We start from the raw sequence: 17,175 nt of genomic DNA, 5'->3' as shown, positions 1-17,175 counted from the left end.
TCTGAGAGTCCTTCATGTGCCTTTTGGAAAACTCCAGGCGGGCTGTCATGTGCCTTTTACTGAGGAGTGGCTTCCGTCTGGCCACTCTACCATACAGGCCTGATTTGTGGAGTACTGCATAGATGGTTGTTCTTCTGGAAGGATCTCCTCTCTCCACAGAGAAACGCTGGAGCTCTGTCAGAGTGACCATCAGGTTCTTGGTCACTTCCCTGACTAAGGCTCTTCTCCTCCAATTGCTCTGTTTAGCCGCGCAGGCCCACTCTAGGAAGAGTCCTGGTGGTTCCAAACTTCTTCCATTTACGGATGATGAAGGCCATTGTGCTCATTGGGACCTTTAATGCTGCAGAACGTTTTCTCTGCCCTTCCCCAGATTTGTGCCTCGATACAATTCTGTCTCGGAGGTCTACAGACAATTTCTTGGACTTCATGGCTTGGTTTGTGACATACACTGTTAACTGTAGAATCTTATATAGACAGGCGTATGCCTTTCCAAATCATGTCCAATCAACTGAATTTACCACAGGTGGACTCCAATCAAGTTGTAGAAACTTATCAAGGATGATCAGTAGAAACAGTATGCACCTGAGATCAATTTTGAGTGTCATGGCAAAGGCTGTGAATACTTATGTACATGTGATTTTTTTCTTTTTCTCTTTTTAATCATTTGCAAAGATTTCAAACTTCTTTCAGGTTGTCATTATGGGGTATTGTTTGTAGAATTTTGAGAAAAATAATGAATTTAATCCATTTTGGAATAAGGCTGTAACATAATAAAATGTGGAAAAAGTGAAGCGTTGTGAATACTTTCCGGATGCACTGTAGATGAATAATAAGCTTCATCTCATACCCATCACCCGTGGAGGACTCCTCGGACATGTTGGAACTTCACTCCCTCAATCATCATTGATTATTTTTAATCCTCATGCTGCTAACATTAGTTAATAGATAGGAAAAAATATCATGTTTACTTGTTTTAAACTTTTTTTTTATTTTATTTTTTGCATTTCTTTAGTTACTTTCTGGTTTCTTGCCTAGGCAAATTAGGTCATACATCCCAGGAGTCTTCAGGAGGGGAGGAGGGGAGGAGTTTTCTCAGCTAAGCACACCCTCCTGCATGCATGCTTGAACTAAGGATGGATTCCAGGATGTAAATGCTACATGAATCATTTACCCTTACTCAAGATGGCCATAGCCAGAAATGCTAGGGGGGTGTCTTTCAAAATGATTTCTTAACAAAATAAAGCATAGAGACATGGATGGATGTGGGAGTTTGCTTTAAATATTAAAAATTAGTGCATTTGGTTTCTGGTGCTCAGATGCAGTGAAGATCCACTTTAATCATAGAGACTTCTATGATTAAGCCCCGGAAAGGGCGAAACACATCTGTGGAGTCCTCCACAAGCGAAGAGTGTAAGCTGAAGCCTATTTTTCATCTATGTTTATGTAAGAGCCCTTTCTCACTGGGGCGGGGGCGGTGTCGGCGGTAAAACGCCGCTATTATTAGCGGTGTTTTACCGTCGGTATGCGGCCGCTAGCGGGGCGGTTTTACCCCCTGCTAGCAGCCGAGAAAGGGTTAAATACCACCGCAAAGCGCCTCTGCAGAGGCGCTTTGCCGGCGGTATAGCCGCGCCGTCCCATTGATTTCAATGGGCAGGAGCGGTAAACACACCGCTCCTTCACCGCTCTGAAGATGCTGCTGGCAGGACTTTTTTTACCGTCCTGCCAGCGCATCGCTCCAGTGTGAAAGCCCTCGGGGCTTTCACACTGGAATGAAAGTAGCGGCACTTTCGGGTCGGTTTGCAGGCGCTATTATTAGCGCAATAGCGCCTGCAAACCTCCCCAGTGTGAAAGGGCTCTTACAGTGTGCCAGTGTCTGCATGTAGCTGGGTGCCATTTTCTTGAAGTCCACTAGAGCCTGCCAAGCTGATTTTGTCTGTCCTGTTTATTCACATACTGATCCATCTGATACAGGTTTGGGGGTAATTGAACGATATTATTCTTATTGTTTGCGCTACTTTTATAGGAAACAAGGACCAACAGCAGTAAACATGTGCACAAAGTACTCAGCCACTTGTTTCTCTTCTGTGAACGAAAATGTTTGTTAACCACTTGGTGACCGCCACATGTACATATACATTGACACAATGGCACGGACAGGCAAATGGGCATACAGGTACATGGCTTTAAATTTGCCGCCGTGTCATCGCGTGCGCCCACCGCGAGCTCTGTGATCGTGGGTCCCGCGATCATCTCACAGGGAGGAAGAACGGGGAAATGCTGATGTAAACAAGTTTTTCCCCTGTAATCGGGAGCGGTGATCAGTGTCATGTCACACATAGCCCCTCCCCCCCCACAGTTAGAATCTTTCCCTAGGACACACTTAACCCCTACAGTGCCACCTAGTGGTTAACCCCTGCACTGCCAGTCACATTTACACAGTAATCAATGCATTTTTAATCGCACTGATCGCTGTATAAATGGTCCCAAAATAGCGTCAAAAGTGTCCGATCTGTCCGCCATAATGTCGCAGTCACAATAAAAATCGCTCATCGCCGCCATTACTAGTAAAAAAAAAATTATTAATAAAAATGCCAGAAAACTATCCCCTATTTTGTAGACGCTATAACTTTTGCGCAAACCAATCAATAAACGCTTATTGCAATTTTTTTACCAAAAATATGTAGAAGAATACGTATCGGCCTAAACTAAGGAAAAAAAAATTTTTTGTATATTTTTTATATATAAGTAAAAAAATAATGCGTTTTTTTCAAAATTGACGCTCTTTTTTTGTTTATAGCGCAAAAATAAAAGCCGCAGAGGTGATCAAATACTACCAAAAGAAAGCTCTATTTGTGGGGAAAAAAGGATGTTAATTTTGTTTGTGAGCCCCGTCGCACGACTGCGCAATTGTCAGTTAAAGCGATGCAGTGCCGAATCGCAAAAAGTGCTCTGGTCTTTGGCCAGCCAAATGGTCCGGGGCTTAAGTGGTTAAAATACATGCACAGAGGCACTCCAACAAGTCTACAACACAACACTTAAAGCACAAGACCTTTAGAATACATGCATTTATAAATGCATAGGTATATCAAATACCATTTTTGTACAGTGCTCTTTATAGGTGTTTAGAAGAAATAAGGCTTACTACATGAGTGGTATGAGAAAATAGCTTCACGCAAGCCTTATTAACAGAGGTACCACCCACTTCCATTCCACCATAGTGGCATTACATGTCTGAACTGTGTCTCCATATAGGATGATTTTCACCATGCTGAACACAAACATTTGCACATGTGGTTTTGTTACTACTTTGCAGTGCTAACCAGTGGTTTGAGCTACACCACTGATTTTCCTGCACTTCAAGAAGAAAACTTCTAGCACAGAGATATTAAAATGTTCATAGGCCCATGGCAAAGATCTGAAGTGTGTATGTGATCAGACACCAGGACTGGGTGTCATGCTCATAAATATGAAAGTTGACCTTACCATAACACTTGTTCATGGAGCAAGCATATGAAGATGGAGAAAGAAGTAAATGGAGATATGAGGGGGGAAAGAGTGATGCAAGCAGTGCCTATTATCAAGATTTCCAACCTGTCCTATCAATGTTTAAAAGTAAATAGGGAAGAGTAACTAGAGATGACCCCTGCAAAACTCCCAGTAGGAAGAACAATGGACTATGTCGGTACCCAATAATTAAACAAAAATAATAAAAATATATAAAAGGATGATGGTACCTCTATAACCTTCTAAATTCGCACACGCATAGAGGCTTACATGCTACTCAAAAGAATTAGCCAGGAGTCACTGTTCTTCCTCCCAATGACACCCATAATTGGGTACTATTCTTCTCCCATGGACACCCCCAATGAGACACTATTTTTCTCCCACTGACACCCCCAATAAGACACTATTCTTCTCCCACCAACACCCCCAATGAGACACTATTCTTCTCCCACCAACACCCCCAATGAGACACTATTCTTCTCCCACGGACACCCCCAATGAGACACTATTCTTCTCCCATTGACACCCCCAATAAGACACTATTCTTCTTCCACCAACACCCCCAATGAGACACTATTCTCCCACCAACACCCCCAATGAGACACTATTCTTCCTCCCACGGACACCCCCAATGAGACACTATTCTTCTCCCACCAATACCCCCAATGAGACACTATTCTTCCTCCCACTATCACCCCCAATGAGACACTATTCTTCTCCCACCGACAACCCCAATGAGACACTATTCTTCTCCCACTGACACCCCCAATGAGACACTATTCTTCTCCCACTGACACCCCCAATGAGGCACTATTCTTCTCCCACTGACACCCCCAATGAGGCACTATTCTTCTCCCACTGACACCCCCCATGAGACACTATTCTTCTCCCACTGACACCCCCAATGAGATGCTATTCTTCTCCCACTGACACCCCCAATGAGACACTATTCTTCTCCCACCGATACCCCCAATGAGGCACTATTCTTCTCCCACCGACACCCCCAATGAGACACTATTCTTCTCCCACCGACACCCCCAATGAGAAGCTATTCTTCTCCCACCGACACCCCCAATGAGACACTGTTCTTCTCCCACCGACACCCCCAATGAGACGCTATTCTTCTCCCACCAACACCCCCAATGAGACACTATTCTTCTCCCACCGATACCCCCAATTAGACACTATTCTTCCTCCCACTGACATCCCCAATGAGGCACTATTCTTCTCCCACTGACACCCCCAATGAGACACTATTCTTCTCCCACTGACACCCCCAATGAGCCACTATTCTTCTCCCACCGACACCCCCAATGAGACACTATTCTTCCTCCCACTGACACCCCCAATAGGCACTGTCTGCTCCTATCTCATATCTATGGGCAGCTTGAAAAAAATCAATCACATCCTTTGATTCTTCCTTCTTCTAACTTGCACACACTGGCTTTACAATGCATAGTTCAGCCTAGTTCCAGCTTATCTGTGCTGTGTATGACCTTGTGTTTGAAACATTTCCCACCCACTGGATCTGCTCAGGTGACAAGCGTCCCATGGATTGAACAGTCGGAGCCCATATACAGTGGGGACAGAAAGTATTGCAACCATTTTCTAAAATTATTTAAGTTCATTTTTTTTCCTCATTAATGTACACACAGCACCCCATATTGACAGAAAAAACACAGAATTGTTGACATTTTTGCAGATTTATTAAAAAAGAAAAACTGAAATATCACATGTTCCTAAGTATTCAGACCCTTTGCTCAGTATTTAGCAAAAGCACTCTTTTGATCTAATACAGCCATGAGTCTTTTTGGGAAAGATGCAACAAGTTTTTCACACCTGGATTTGGGGATCCTCTGCCATTCCTCCTTGCAGATCCTCTCCAGTTCTGTCAGGTTGGATGGTAAACGTTGGTGTACAGCCATTTTTAGGTCTCTCCGGAGATGGGCCATTCAAGAACAGTCAGTTGTTATGAAGCCACTGCTTTGTTATTTTAGCTGTGTGCTTAGGGTCATTGTCCTGTTAGAAGGTAAACCTTCGGCCCAGTCTGAGGTCCTGAGCACTCTGGAGAAGGTTTTCATCCAGGATATCCCTGTACTTGGCCGCATTCATCTTTCCCTGGATTGCAACCAGTCATCCTGTCCCTGCAGCTGAAAAACACCCCCACAGCATGATGCTGCCACCACCATGCTTCACTGTTGGGACTGTATTGGACAAGTGATGAGCAGTGCCTGGTTTTCTCCACACGCTTAGAATTAAGACCAAAACATTCTATCTTGGTCTCATCAGACCAGAGAATCTTATTTTTCACTATCTTGGAGTCCTTCAGGTGTTTTTTAGCAAACTCCATGCAGGCTTTCATGTGTCTTGCAGTGAGGAGAGGCTTCCGTCGGGCCACTCTGCCATAAAGCCCCGACTGGTGGAGGGCTGCGGTGATGGTTGACTTTCTACAACTTTCTCCCATCTCCCGACTACATCTCTGGAGCTCAGCCACAGCGATCTTTGGGTTCTTCTTTACCTCTCTCACCAAGGCTCTTCTCCCCCGATAGCTCAGTTTGGCCGGACAGCCAGCTCTAGGAAGGGCTCTGGTCATCCCAAACGTCTTCCATTTAAGTATTATGGAGGCCACTGTGCTCTTAGGAACCTTAAGTGCAGCAGAAATTTTTTGTAACCTTGGCTAGATCTGTGCCTTGCCACAATTCTGTCTCTGAGCTCTTGAGGCAGTTCTTTTGACCTCATGATTCTCATTTGCTCTGACATGCACTGTGAGCTGTAAGGTCTTATATAGACAGGTGTGTGGCTTTCCTAATCAAGTCCAATCAGTATAATCAAACACAGCTGGACTCAAATGAAGGTGTAGAACCATCTCAAAGATGATCAGAAGAAATGGACAGCACCTGAGTTATATATATGAGTGTCACAGCAAAGGGTCTGAATACTTAGGACCATGTGATATTTCAGTTTTTCTTTTTTAATAAATCTGCAAAAATGTCAACAATTCTGTGTTTTTCTGTAAATATGGGGTGTTGTGTGTAAATTAATGAGGAAAAAATTAACCTAAATGATTTTAGCAAATGGCTGCAATATAACAAAGAGTGAAAAATGTAATGGGGTCTGAATACTTTCCGTCCCCACTGTATGTAAAGATTATGATACAGTTGCACAAAGATTGTCCGAATGCAAGACAATCTTTTGTCCGTTTAGTGCCAAATTTAAGCAGCTGTCAACAGCAAATGCAGCTAGACCAGCCTAAACTACCACTCAGGGAAAACATATGACCCATTGCCTTCCTTTTACCAGCATCCAAAGTGGCAGCAGGTAGAAGGCACCGCAATGTAGGGAGCTCTATCTCCAGGCAATGTACTTTAGCCAGTATGGTTAGGTGGAGTTAGCTCCTGCCCAACAATGTCTATACAATTCCCACTGTGATGTCATCTGGCCACTTGAGGAGCAGAGCATGACATGGTGCACATACCGTATAATGGTAGTGAACACTGGATACCAGTACTGGGGGGCTTTCCTAATCTCAGTGACACCTAAAATAGGGCACTATTCCTCACACTGACACCAATGATGGGGCACTATTCCTCCCATTGACATTAAGGCTCCATTCACATCTAGGTGTCCCAGATCGCGGGTGGAATCGCCGTGATTCTGCCCACAATCCTGAATCATGGCAAATCACAGGACCCCCTTGCGATCCCCATCACTTCCAATGGCACCCCAATCATGGTGTGAATTAGCTGCGATTGTTGCTTGATTAATTTTTGGTAAAATCGTGCAAACAGAATCACGGTACCCCTGTCACCCAAAAGAAGTTCCAGAACTTCCTTTGGGCGACAGGGGTACCGTGATTCTGTTTATGCAATTTTACCACGATTTGTCGGGGCGACAATCATGTCAAAACCAGGCTGTGACTGGGGTGCTATTGGAAGTGACGGGGATCGCAAGGGCATCCTGTGATTTGTCATGATTTGGGAAGCCTAGATGTGAACGGAGCCCAATGATGGGGCACTATTCCTCTCACTGATGGGGCACTATTTATTTCACTGACACCAACACTGGGAAACTATTCTTCTCTTACTGACACCCGTAATGGGGCACTATTCTTCTCTTACTGACACCCGTAATGGGGCACTATTCTTCTCTTACTGACACCCGTAATGGGGCACTATTCTTCTCTTACTGACACCCGTAATGGGGCACTATTCTTCTCTTACTGACACCCGTAATGGGGCACTATTCTTCTCTTACTGACACCCGTAATGGGGCACTATTCTTCTCTTACTGACACCCGTAATAGGGGCACTATTCTTCTCTTACTGACACCCGTAATGGGGCACTATTCTTCTCCCACTCACAATGGGGTACTGTTCTTCTCCCTCTGACACTCACAATGGGGCACTATTCTTCTCTTACTGACACCCACAATGGGGCACTATTCTTCTCTTACTGACACCCACAATGGGGCACTATTCTTCTCTTACTGACACCCACAATGGGGCACTATTCTTCTCCCTCTGACACCCACAATGGGGCACTATTCTTCTCTTACTGACACCCACAATGGGGCACTATTCTTCTCCCTCTGACACCCACAATGAGGCACTATTCTTCTCTTACTGACACCCACAATGGGGCACTATTCTTCTCTTACTGACACCCACAATGGGGCACTATTCTTCTCTTACTGACACCCACAATGGGGCACTATTCTTGTCCCTGTGACCAGGTGTCATGTTGTACTCTGACTGTCTGCAGTGTGAGGGACATTGAAGTGGTCCTTTGTATAAAACATTTGAGGGCCGCCATGCTCATACTAGCTTTGTACGTCTGTCAGCACATCATACTGAGAGGAAATATAAAGGACAATATGGGTGTCCTTCAAATGCCCTTATCTGTGGGACAATCAGCACAGACTAGCTTTTCCCTTCTATAACATGGCACAGGGACAGTCCCATCTCCACTATGACACAGCTTTATGGGAACTCTTCCAACTTTGTTTTGTAAGGAAAGAACAAAACTTCTTTCCATTTCCCTCACAGACTTTTAATGCAAGTTTCACTACAAACAGGACCTCTCCCTCCCCCCTTCCAGGCGCCCCTTTGCTTTGTTCATCTTCCAACATCCCGCCCTGCTTCATTCCCTCATCCCTCCACACCGCACCGGCCAATCAGGACAGGGGCTGTGTAGAAAAACAAAGGCTCTGATTGGACGTACTCCCCTGCTCCGGAGTCCTCGCCCTCCCCGCTCAGCCACGGGTTTGTGAATGGGGGGTCTCTTGGCCAGATTGGAATGGTGGGCGGGGAGGGAGAGCCACTCCCCTTTTCCTTGTTCCAAAGTTACGCCCTCTTATAAGGAGAGCGGCGCCGGGCTGGAATAGTGGATAAAGTGAAAGTCAGGAGAGCGGAGGACACTGCTGTGTAGACGAGCCGAAGTCCGCCGTGATACTTCTTGGACCCGCGGCCAGCCCGGATTACTGAGCGCCTCCTGGTGCCCGGAGAAGCACAGTACACCCCCACTTGTTGCTGCTACAGACCGGTGAAGATGAGGAGAGCGGGGCGCCTATGGAGCGCGCTGACCCCGCTGCTGCTGCTGAGTGTCCTGAGCTCGGGCGCTCAGCCTTACCACGGGGAGAAGGGGATCTCCGTCCCGGACCACGGCTTCTGCCAGCCTATCTCCATCCCGCTGTGTACGGACATCGCCTACAACCAGACCATCATGCCGAACCTGCTCGGCCACACGAACCAGGAGGACGCCGGGCTGGAGGTGCACCAGTTCTACCCGCTGGTGAAGGTGCAATGCTCGGCCGAGCTGCGCTTCTTCCTGTGCTCTATGTACGCCCCGGTGTGTACGGTACTGGAGCAGGCCATCCCGCCGTGCAGATCTCTATGTGAGCGGGCCCGCCAAGGCTGCGAGGCCCTGATGAACAAGTTCGGCTTCCAATGGCCAGAGCGTCTCCGCTGTGAGAACTTCCCGGTACACGGGGCAGGGGAGATCTGTGTGGGCCAGAACACCTCGGACACCCCCACCAGACCTACCGCTAACCCCACCCCCTACTTACCGGAGCTAATCACCTTCCACCCACACTCCCCAGCCCGGGACTTCACCTGCCCCCGCCAGCTCAAAGTACCCCCCTACCTGGGTTACCGCTTCCTGGGGGAGAAGGACTGTGGGGCCCCCTGTGAGCCCAGCAAAGCCAATGGACTTATGTACTTCAAGGAGGAGGAGGTCCGCTTCGCCCGGCTCTGGGTGGGCATCTGGGCCATCCTGTGTGCCATCTCCACCCTCTTCACTGTGCTTACCTACCTGGTGGACATGAGGCGCTTCAGCTACCCCGAGCGCCCCATCATCTTCCTTTCCGGTTGTTACTTCATGGTGGCCGTGGCCTACGCTGCCGGATTCCTCCTGGAGGAGCGTGGCGTGTGCCTGGAGCGCTTCTCGGACGATACCTACCGCACGGTGGCCCAGGGCACCAAGAAGGAGGGCTGCACCATCCTCTTCATGATCCTCTACTTCTTCGGCATGGCCAGTTCCATCTGGTGGGTCATCCTATCCCTTACCTGGTTCCTGGCCGCCGGCATGAAATGGGGCCACGAAGCCATCGAGGCCAACTCCCAGTACTTCCACTTGGCCGCCTGGGCTGTGCCGGCCGTCAAGACCATCACCATCCTTGCCATGGGCCGAGTGGATGGAGACATCCTGAGCGGAGTGTGCTATGTGGGCATCAACAGTGTGGATTCCTTACGTGGCTTCGTGCTGGCGCCCCTCTTCGTCTACCTGTTCATCGGCACCTCCTTTCTGCTGGCCGGTTTCGTCTCTCTCTTCCGCATCCGCACCATCATGAAACACGACGGCACCAAGACCGAGAAGCTGGAGAGGCTGATGGTTCGTATCGGGGTGTTCAGCGTCCTTTACACGGTGCCAGCCACCATCGTGTTGGCCTGCTACTTCTACGAGCAGGCCTTCAGGGACACTTGGGAGAAGACCTGGCTCATGCAGACCTGCAAAAGCTTTGCCATCCCTTGCCCGAACCATCACTTTGCTCCCATGAGCCCGGATTTTACTGTTTTTATGATCAAGTATCTGATGACCATGATTGTGGGCATCACCTCCAGCTTCTGGATCTGGTCGGGCAAGACCCTGCAGTCCTGGCGCAAATTCTACCACAGACTAAGCAACAACAGCAAAGGGGAGACTGCTGTATGAGCCCTGGGGACTTTTCTGCTCCTTGCTATGGAGTTAAAGGGACTTTAAAGTTCAATGGTACTCAGTAACTGTGGATCTTGCCTTGACAAACTTTTTGACTCAGTGCGCAGCTTCCCACAGAAACCATTCTACAGGAATAGATCCAAGGAAGCACTGTGATTGATTTTATGTGGACAGTGTGATCATGTTGAGGGTCCCCCTGCAGATTATGATTTTATTTTTTTAGTTTTAATCTTGGCTCTTTACCCCGATTTATTCCAGATCATCATCAAAATGTGTTTTTTGTTTTTTTTTTTGTCTTTTTTTAAAGGAAATTGAAGAGATTTGGGGCTGGCGTCTTGTCTAGTACTGTGCTCAGGCAGTGTGTCGGTATCAAGTGTTGTGGAACTACAAGTTTAAGCATACCCTGCTCTTCACATGCAGGGCTTATAGTTCCGCAACACCTGGTGAGTCAGTGTGCTGAAACTCTGGTGTAAGGGGCTTTTAATTTTATTTGTGGTTAATCAATTTGTGATGGCCAAAGGGGTCAACTTGCTACATGAACAGTAGGGTTGTATACAGCATAAAGTGCTGGAACAGACCCCACATTCTTGCATTTGTCATTTACTCAGCTGCCAGGCATAGGATTTTTGTGTTTACCTAACAGATCAAGCCTTGTGCTTGGTAAATAAGTTTGGGTCCCTTAAGCACCCTGCAGGCAGTTAATTAAAGTTCTTCAGAGTGGGCTTCACCTACCCAGCAGCTGGGCAAATAATGCCTTTTGGTGTTACTGTCTCCCACCGCTATGTCAACAACCTTTTCACACAGCTTTAAATCTCCATGCAGACGCTAAAGTGACTACATTATACTTTTTATCTTTTTTTAATTACAACAATGCCAAATTACATTACTACAGCCTTATGAGGTGTACATTTTATTTCACATCATATGCCTTTTGATACTCTTATCACTTGGTAAATGATGTGTTTTGTAATGTAAGATATGCAGTGTTCTGGCTGGGTAGGTGAGAAATGGTTAAAAGAGTTTAGACTCTGGGCCAGCAACACATTCCTTTTGCAAGGCTTTGCTATCTTCTCCAGCTGCAAATGGGGTTAAAGCATTTCCTCTGTAGACAAATGCCAAATCGCCTCTGAAATTCCTTTAAATCCGCCACCCATATTTGTGTGGGTAATAGCCTTAATATTACGATTTTACTGGAATGTTAAAAATGGGCTCTATATAGCTTATTTTAATTATTTTAAAATGCATTATGCCTTTTTAATGTTCTTTATAGCACTAGCACAAAAAAATACTTTTTTTTTTTTTTTTTTTTGAGGGGTCACCCCAGCAGAGTACACGTGAAAGGTGACAAACTCCCCTTTCATATCATGTTTACATTTCATTTGATTTTCTCTAGTAGTATTACACATTTTAATATTTGCTGCTGTCACTTGTGGAATACATTTCTGCGGTGGCAATATTAATTTAAATTACTGGTTAAACGATATTTCCTATGTGAAATGTTTCAGCTCAGTGCCACAATGTCCAGTACATAAATCCTAAATCCAGCCCTGCTTTATTTTCTATTTTTTACTGACTTTAGTTGATTTCATCATTCTAAATATCCAGGGAGTTGCAACAGTTGCTGCATAATGTGTATTTTTGAAAGTCAAATACTATGTATGACATTAAGAGACTTTTTTATAACTTGATTTTTTTTATGTGCATGTCAACTATCTGCAAATGAAGACATTGTTTATATATATATATATTTTTTTGTAAATAATTGTAACTTTTTGTATGAAGATATATATGTATTTATATGTTTCTAAGCCTCACTTTATCTTGTGTACAGCTCACTAAATAAAGCCTACATTTAGGTAACTTTTTTTTAATTTTTTTTTTTTTTGGGTTGTGTTAATTTAATAATGGAAAAAATAGATGGGTAAGAAAAAAAAAAAAACAACATTTTGTATAATGTGTAAAACCAAGTTGCCGGCATTTTTGGCTTTGGAATGTGGGTTTGTGTGTTGTTTGTTATTATTTTTTTTGGGGGGGGGTGGGAAAAATACCTGTTTGAGAGAGAGAAAATATAATATTAATTAATTGAACAGCCTTATGTGCTGTACCTGCCAGAGGCAGTTTACATTTAATCTAACTATGCTCAGTAAGTTCTACATGGGTAGGTAGAATTTATTTGTTGTTTTGTTTTTTTAAACTATTATCCCAAGTCCACCTAAAATTAAAAAAGTTAAATGAAAACCTAAATATGCACCGGACCTGTTTTGAAGAATATGAATACCCTTTTTTTTTTTTTTTTTTATGGATCTCTATATCCAGATAATGAAATTTTGGTAGACTTGGACATCTTTTGAATATTATATTTTAAGGTGTGATGCTTACAGCCTGCAGGTGTCACTGTTACTATAGTTAAATTGTTGGCTGTAGCACTTTCCCAGGCACCAAATTAGTAAATAAATCCCAAGGTGTGTAATAAAGGAGTATTTTTAATGCAATTTGCTACTGTACTGGGCTCAACCGTAATTCATTTCATTACTTTTATTTATCTACCCAATTGCCTCTAACTAGGGCACAATGATCATTTTAAAGGAATCTTGTATTGAGACAATGGGGGATAATTTACTAAAGGTAAATAGTCTGCAATGCACGTGCACTTGCTCTAGTTCTGAGGGGAGGTTGGATGATATAAATCAGCAGAGCTTCCCCTTAGCTCTAGAGCAAGTGCATTTCTACTGCACAGTATATCTGCCTTTAGTAAATCAACCTCAAAGTGGAGTTAGTCTTTGCTGACCTCATGACACTGCTGGTTGCCTGGCTGGCATGCTGATCCAGTGGCTTCAATAGGGTCTCTGGGAAACTCGTCTTAAAAGTATGCAGATTGGGAGTTCTGCCTTTTTATTTGCCACACACTTGTTCAGATGAGCGACGAAAACTAATCTTTTTAGGACCGCAAATGCTATCGCCTGTTTTTCTCACCAAAAAAATGTTTATTTCTTGCTTTTATATTAATTAGGCTGGCCATAGACTGTTCGACTCATGGCTGGTTCAGCAGGAACCAGCCGAGATTCAAACGGTGTATGGGCAGGCTTAATGTACCAAGTTGATCAATCAACTAGGGTATAACCAGCCTGATGGATTTTACTTTCAATTATCACTAGCGGCTGCTATAGCCGCAGCAATTATCACTGTCTTCTCCCAGTGGGGACAGCTTCCCCCACCATGAGAACACAGGCTATTTACTAAAACTGTATGGTGCAGCTCTGCATAGAAACCAATCGCCTTACTGGTGTTTTTTTTTTTTTTAAAGCTTAATCGAACAAGCTAAAGTTAGAAGCTGATTGGCTACCATGCACAGATGCACCAGTTTGAGTGCACCAATTTTAGTAAATCTCCCCCACAATGTCTTGGCAGGAGGGATTACCCTTAGGTAAGTTACGTGGGGATCTTGCGAGCCACAAGTGGACTAATGCCTCTGTAGAGTGCATCAACTATAGATGAGCAGCAAACACTTAACCACGTTTCATTCCGTGTGCATAAAAATATATATAACCAATTGTGTCTGCGCTAAAATATATACAAAAATTGTGCAAAAATAACACTGATATAATAAAACCAAAAAATGTGCCAATTAAAACCAAATACATATAATAAGTGCGATCCTTATGAAAAAATATCCTCAAAAGTGCATCATGCAAAAGAAAAATGACATAAATATATATAAAACTATAGACGTAAATTCAGGTGCTGCTCTTGTGACAATCAAATGTCCACATCAAATTTAACATCACAATGTAAAGTGCACATAAATAGTGTCCATAAAATCAGTGTCCATCATGCTTCTCGTTAATAGTGTCCATAATAAAACATGCTTTTGTGCTCTCCTGTGATAACCCAATTGTGCTTGCGCTCACCTCTAGGTGTGTGACACGGTAATTAAACAGTGTCTAAACACACATTGGAGCCACTCCTGGGCTCATTCAGGATACGCTGGTTAGAGCTCCAATCCTCTCAGGTGACAACAGTGATGTTCATACAAAAGAAAGAAAAAGCTCCATGGTGTAATATAGCTAGGGATTTATTTAAAAGTAAGAAATATTCCTCCAGGAGGGTACTCACATTCTCCAGGTGCTTCAGTGCACCAATCTATCCAGAATTGAATATATAATCCTCAGTTTGTATGGCGTGCAGTGTGGTGGGAGGTGGAGGGATTACCCTATCAGCTCTGTCTGCATTGGTGGAGGAATTGTGCAAACTTGGTTGCAGGAAAGAAATTTGCACAGTCTATGGCCTGCCTTAGCTACTCATGGGGGAACCCTACTTTGGAGAGCTAGGCTCCATACCACTGTTCTGTCTTTTACTTATCTACCTTATCTTTACCCATGGTAATGTAGGCATACTCCTACTGCTGGATTCTACATAGGAGTAGCAGAGAACCTCAACAAATGACAGTGTGACCACATTCTACGGTGTATGAGCTCTCTTTGGAGTTCCTAAAAATGCATATAATTTTCTGGTAGCCTCTTAAACACATACAAACCATTGTATATAGTGGCTCTATTAGGGTTGATTTATCAAAGCAGTAGATAATGTTCACTATACAAAGTGAATCTTGCTTAGTGAATGTGGTGAAAACGTCTTTTGTAAAGAATACTCAGTAGTCTGTAGAGCTTAACCTCATTCACGAAGCGAAGTGAAAATTCACTTTAGGTGAAAAGCCTATTTACAAATCACCCCCAATTTCTGCAAAAGGGAGCTGAGCTTTTGAGGTGAAATTACCAGGGATAATTGTGTAGGAGATGGTTAAGTGCTCATGTGAGATTAAAGTCAAACGTGCTTGAAAAGATCTATAATCTGTTCAGAAGAAAACCTCTTGGAGAGAACTGTTTGAGTTGGGATTTAAATTTGCAGGTCAGCCACTGTAATACGAACAGGTACTTCTCTGATCTTTCATTGTATCTGATGAAAAGATCAGTCCATGTTTAGCTGACCTAACACTAAATGACTTAAAGGGGCTCTGCCACAGCAACTAATTGGTGAATTGTAACTGTACCGAAAGCAGCGATTCTCTATGCTGACAATCTTCCTTCCCATTAGCGCCTGTGTACAATGTCTTCAAAAATAAACAACTTTAAATTCTTTAACAAAGCTGCCTTAAGCTTGCTGTACACATTGCTCTGACAGTGCCTTGAAAAAGTATTCGTACCCCTTGAAATTTTCCACATTTTGTTATGTTACAACCAAAAATTTATTTTATTGGGATTTTATGAAAAGAACAAAACAAAGTGGCACATAATTGTGGATATAATACAATAAGTGGAAGGAAAATGATAAATGGTTTTCAAAATTGTTTACAAATACATATCTGAAAAGTGGGGTGTGCATTTGTTTTCAGCTCCCTTTAATCTGATACCCCTAACTAAAATCTAGTGGGACCAATTGCCTTCAGAAGTCACCTAATTAGTAAATAGAGCCCACCTGTGTGTAATTTTAAGCTCAGTATAATTACAGCTGTTCTGTGAAACCCTCAGAGGTGTGTTAGAGAACCTTAGTGAACAAACAGCATCATGAAGGCCAATGAACACACCAAATAGGTCAGTAATAAAGTTGTGGAGAAGTTTAAAGTGGAACTTTACCCATAACAACTTGATCAAAAAAATAATGCTCTTTGGGAAGTAATATATGTTCCACAATAATATTTATGCTATCAATTTACGTGTGTGCTGTAATTTGCCTCCAGCATTGCTCATGTTTCTTCTTGCTGGAGGCTGCCATTTTGTTGAACCTCAGAGCCCTTGAACATTAGTTAATCATAAAGTGAAACTATACACATCGATTGAACAGTTAAAAAAAAACCTTACATCTTTATCAAACGACTGATGTCATAACTGATCACATGTGCAGCACCATGGCAGTTAAACAGAAGCAGCTTCCTTGGCTGTAAAGGATTGGAGAGCTTAATTCCACTTTAAGGCAGCAGATTGACCTCTACAAACTCACCAGTGCCTAAAAATAGAGAGCAACTGAGCATGTGCAGAGCAGTGTGAGACAGTATTACTGGATTTTAAACATTATAGGCATTTATTTTTAATGTTTTACAGCTATACCTGCAAAAGGGGCCAGCATGATGTGATCTAACAGGGCTTCATTCTCTGACTAAAGTTCCACTTTAAAGCAGGGTTAGGTTATAAAAAAAATATCCCAAGCTTTAACCATCTCACAGAACACTGTTCAATCCATCATCTGTAAATGGAAAGAGTATGGCACCACTGCAAACCTACTAAGACATGGCCGTCCACCTAAACTGACATGTCAGGCAAGGAGAGCATTCGTCAGAGAAGCAGCCAAGAGGCCCATGGTAACTGGAGGAGCTGCAGAGATCCACAGCTCAGGTGGGAGAATCTGTCCACAGGACAACTATTAGTTGTGCAATCCGCAAATCTGGCATTTATGGAAGAGTGGCAA

At 43.9% G+C, this 17,175-nt stretch overlaps 1 protein-coding gene across 1 annotated transcript; it reads left to right on the top strand.

The window, feature by feature from the left end:
• Window positions 1–8,741: 8,741 nt before the first annotated feature.
• Window positions 8,742–12,658, top strand: FZD7 (frizzled class receptor 7). Its single transcript, XM_073633296.1, has one exon. It carries the CDS (start codon window positions 9,052–9,054, stop codon window positions 10,711–10,713), a length of 1,662 nt encoding a protein of 553 aa, XP_073489397.1. The 5' UTR covers window positions 8,742–9,051; the 3' UTR covers window positions 10,714–12,658.
• The last annotated feature ends 4,517 nt before the right edge of the window (window positions 12,659–17,175 follow it).

Source organism: Aquarana catesbeiana, linkage group LG06 (assembly GCF_042186555.1).
Source record: "Aquarana catesbeiana isolate 2022-GZ linkage group LG06, ASM4218655v1, whole genome shotgun sequence".
NCBI lineage: Eukaryota > Metazoa > Chordata > Amphibia > Anura > Ranidae > Aquarana > Aquarana catesbeiana.
Note: the sequence above shows the minus strand (reverse complement) of the source record. Positions and strands in the feature narration are given on the sequence as shown.

Coding starts and splice junctions, on each gene's coding strand:
- FZD7 (XM_073633296.1), top strand. CDS start 9,052: ATGAGGAGAGCGGGGCGCCTATGGAGCGCGCTGACCCCGCTGCTGCTG.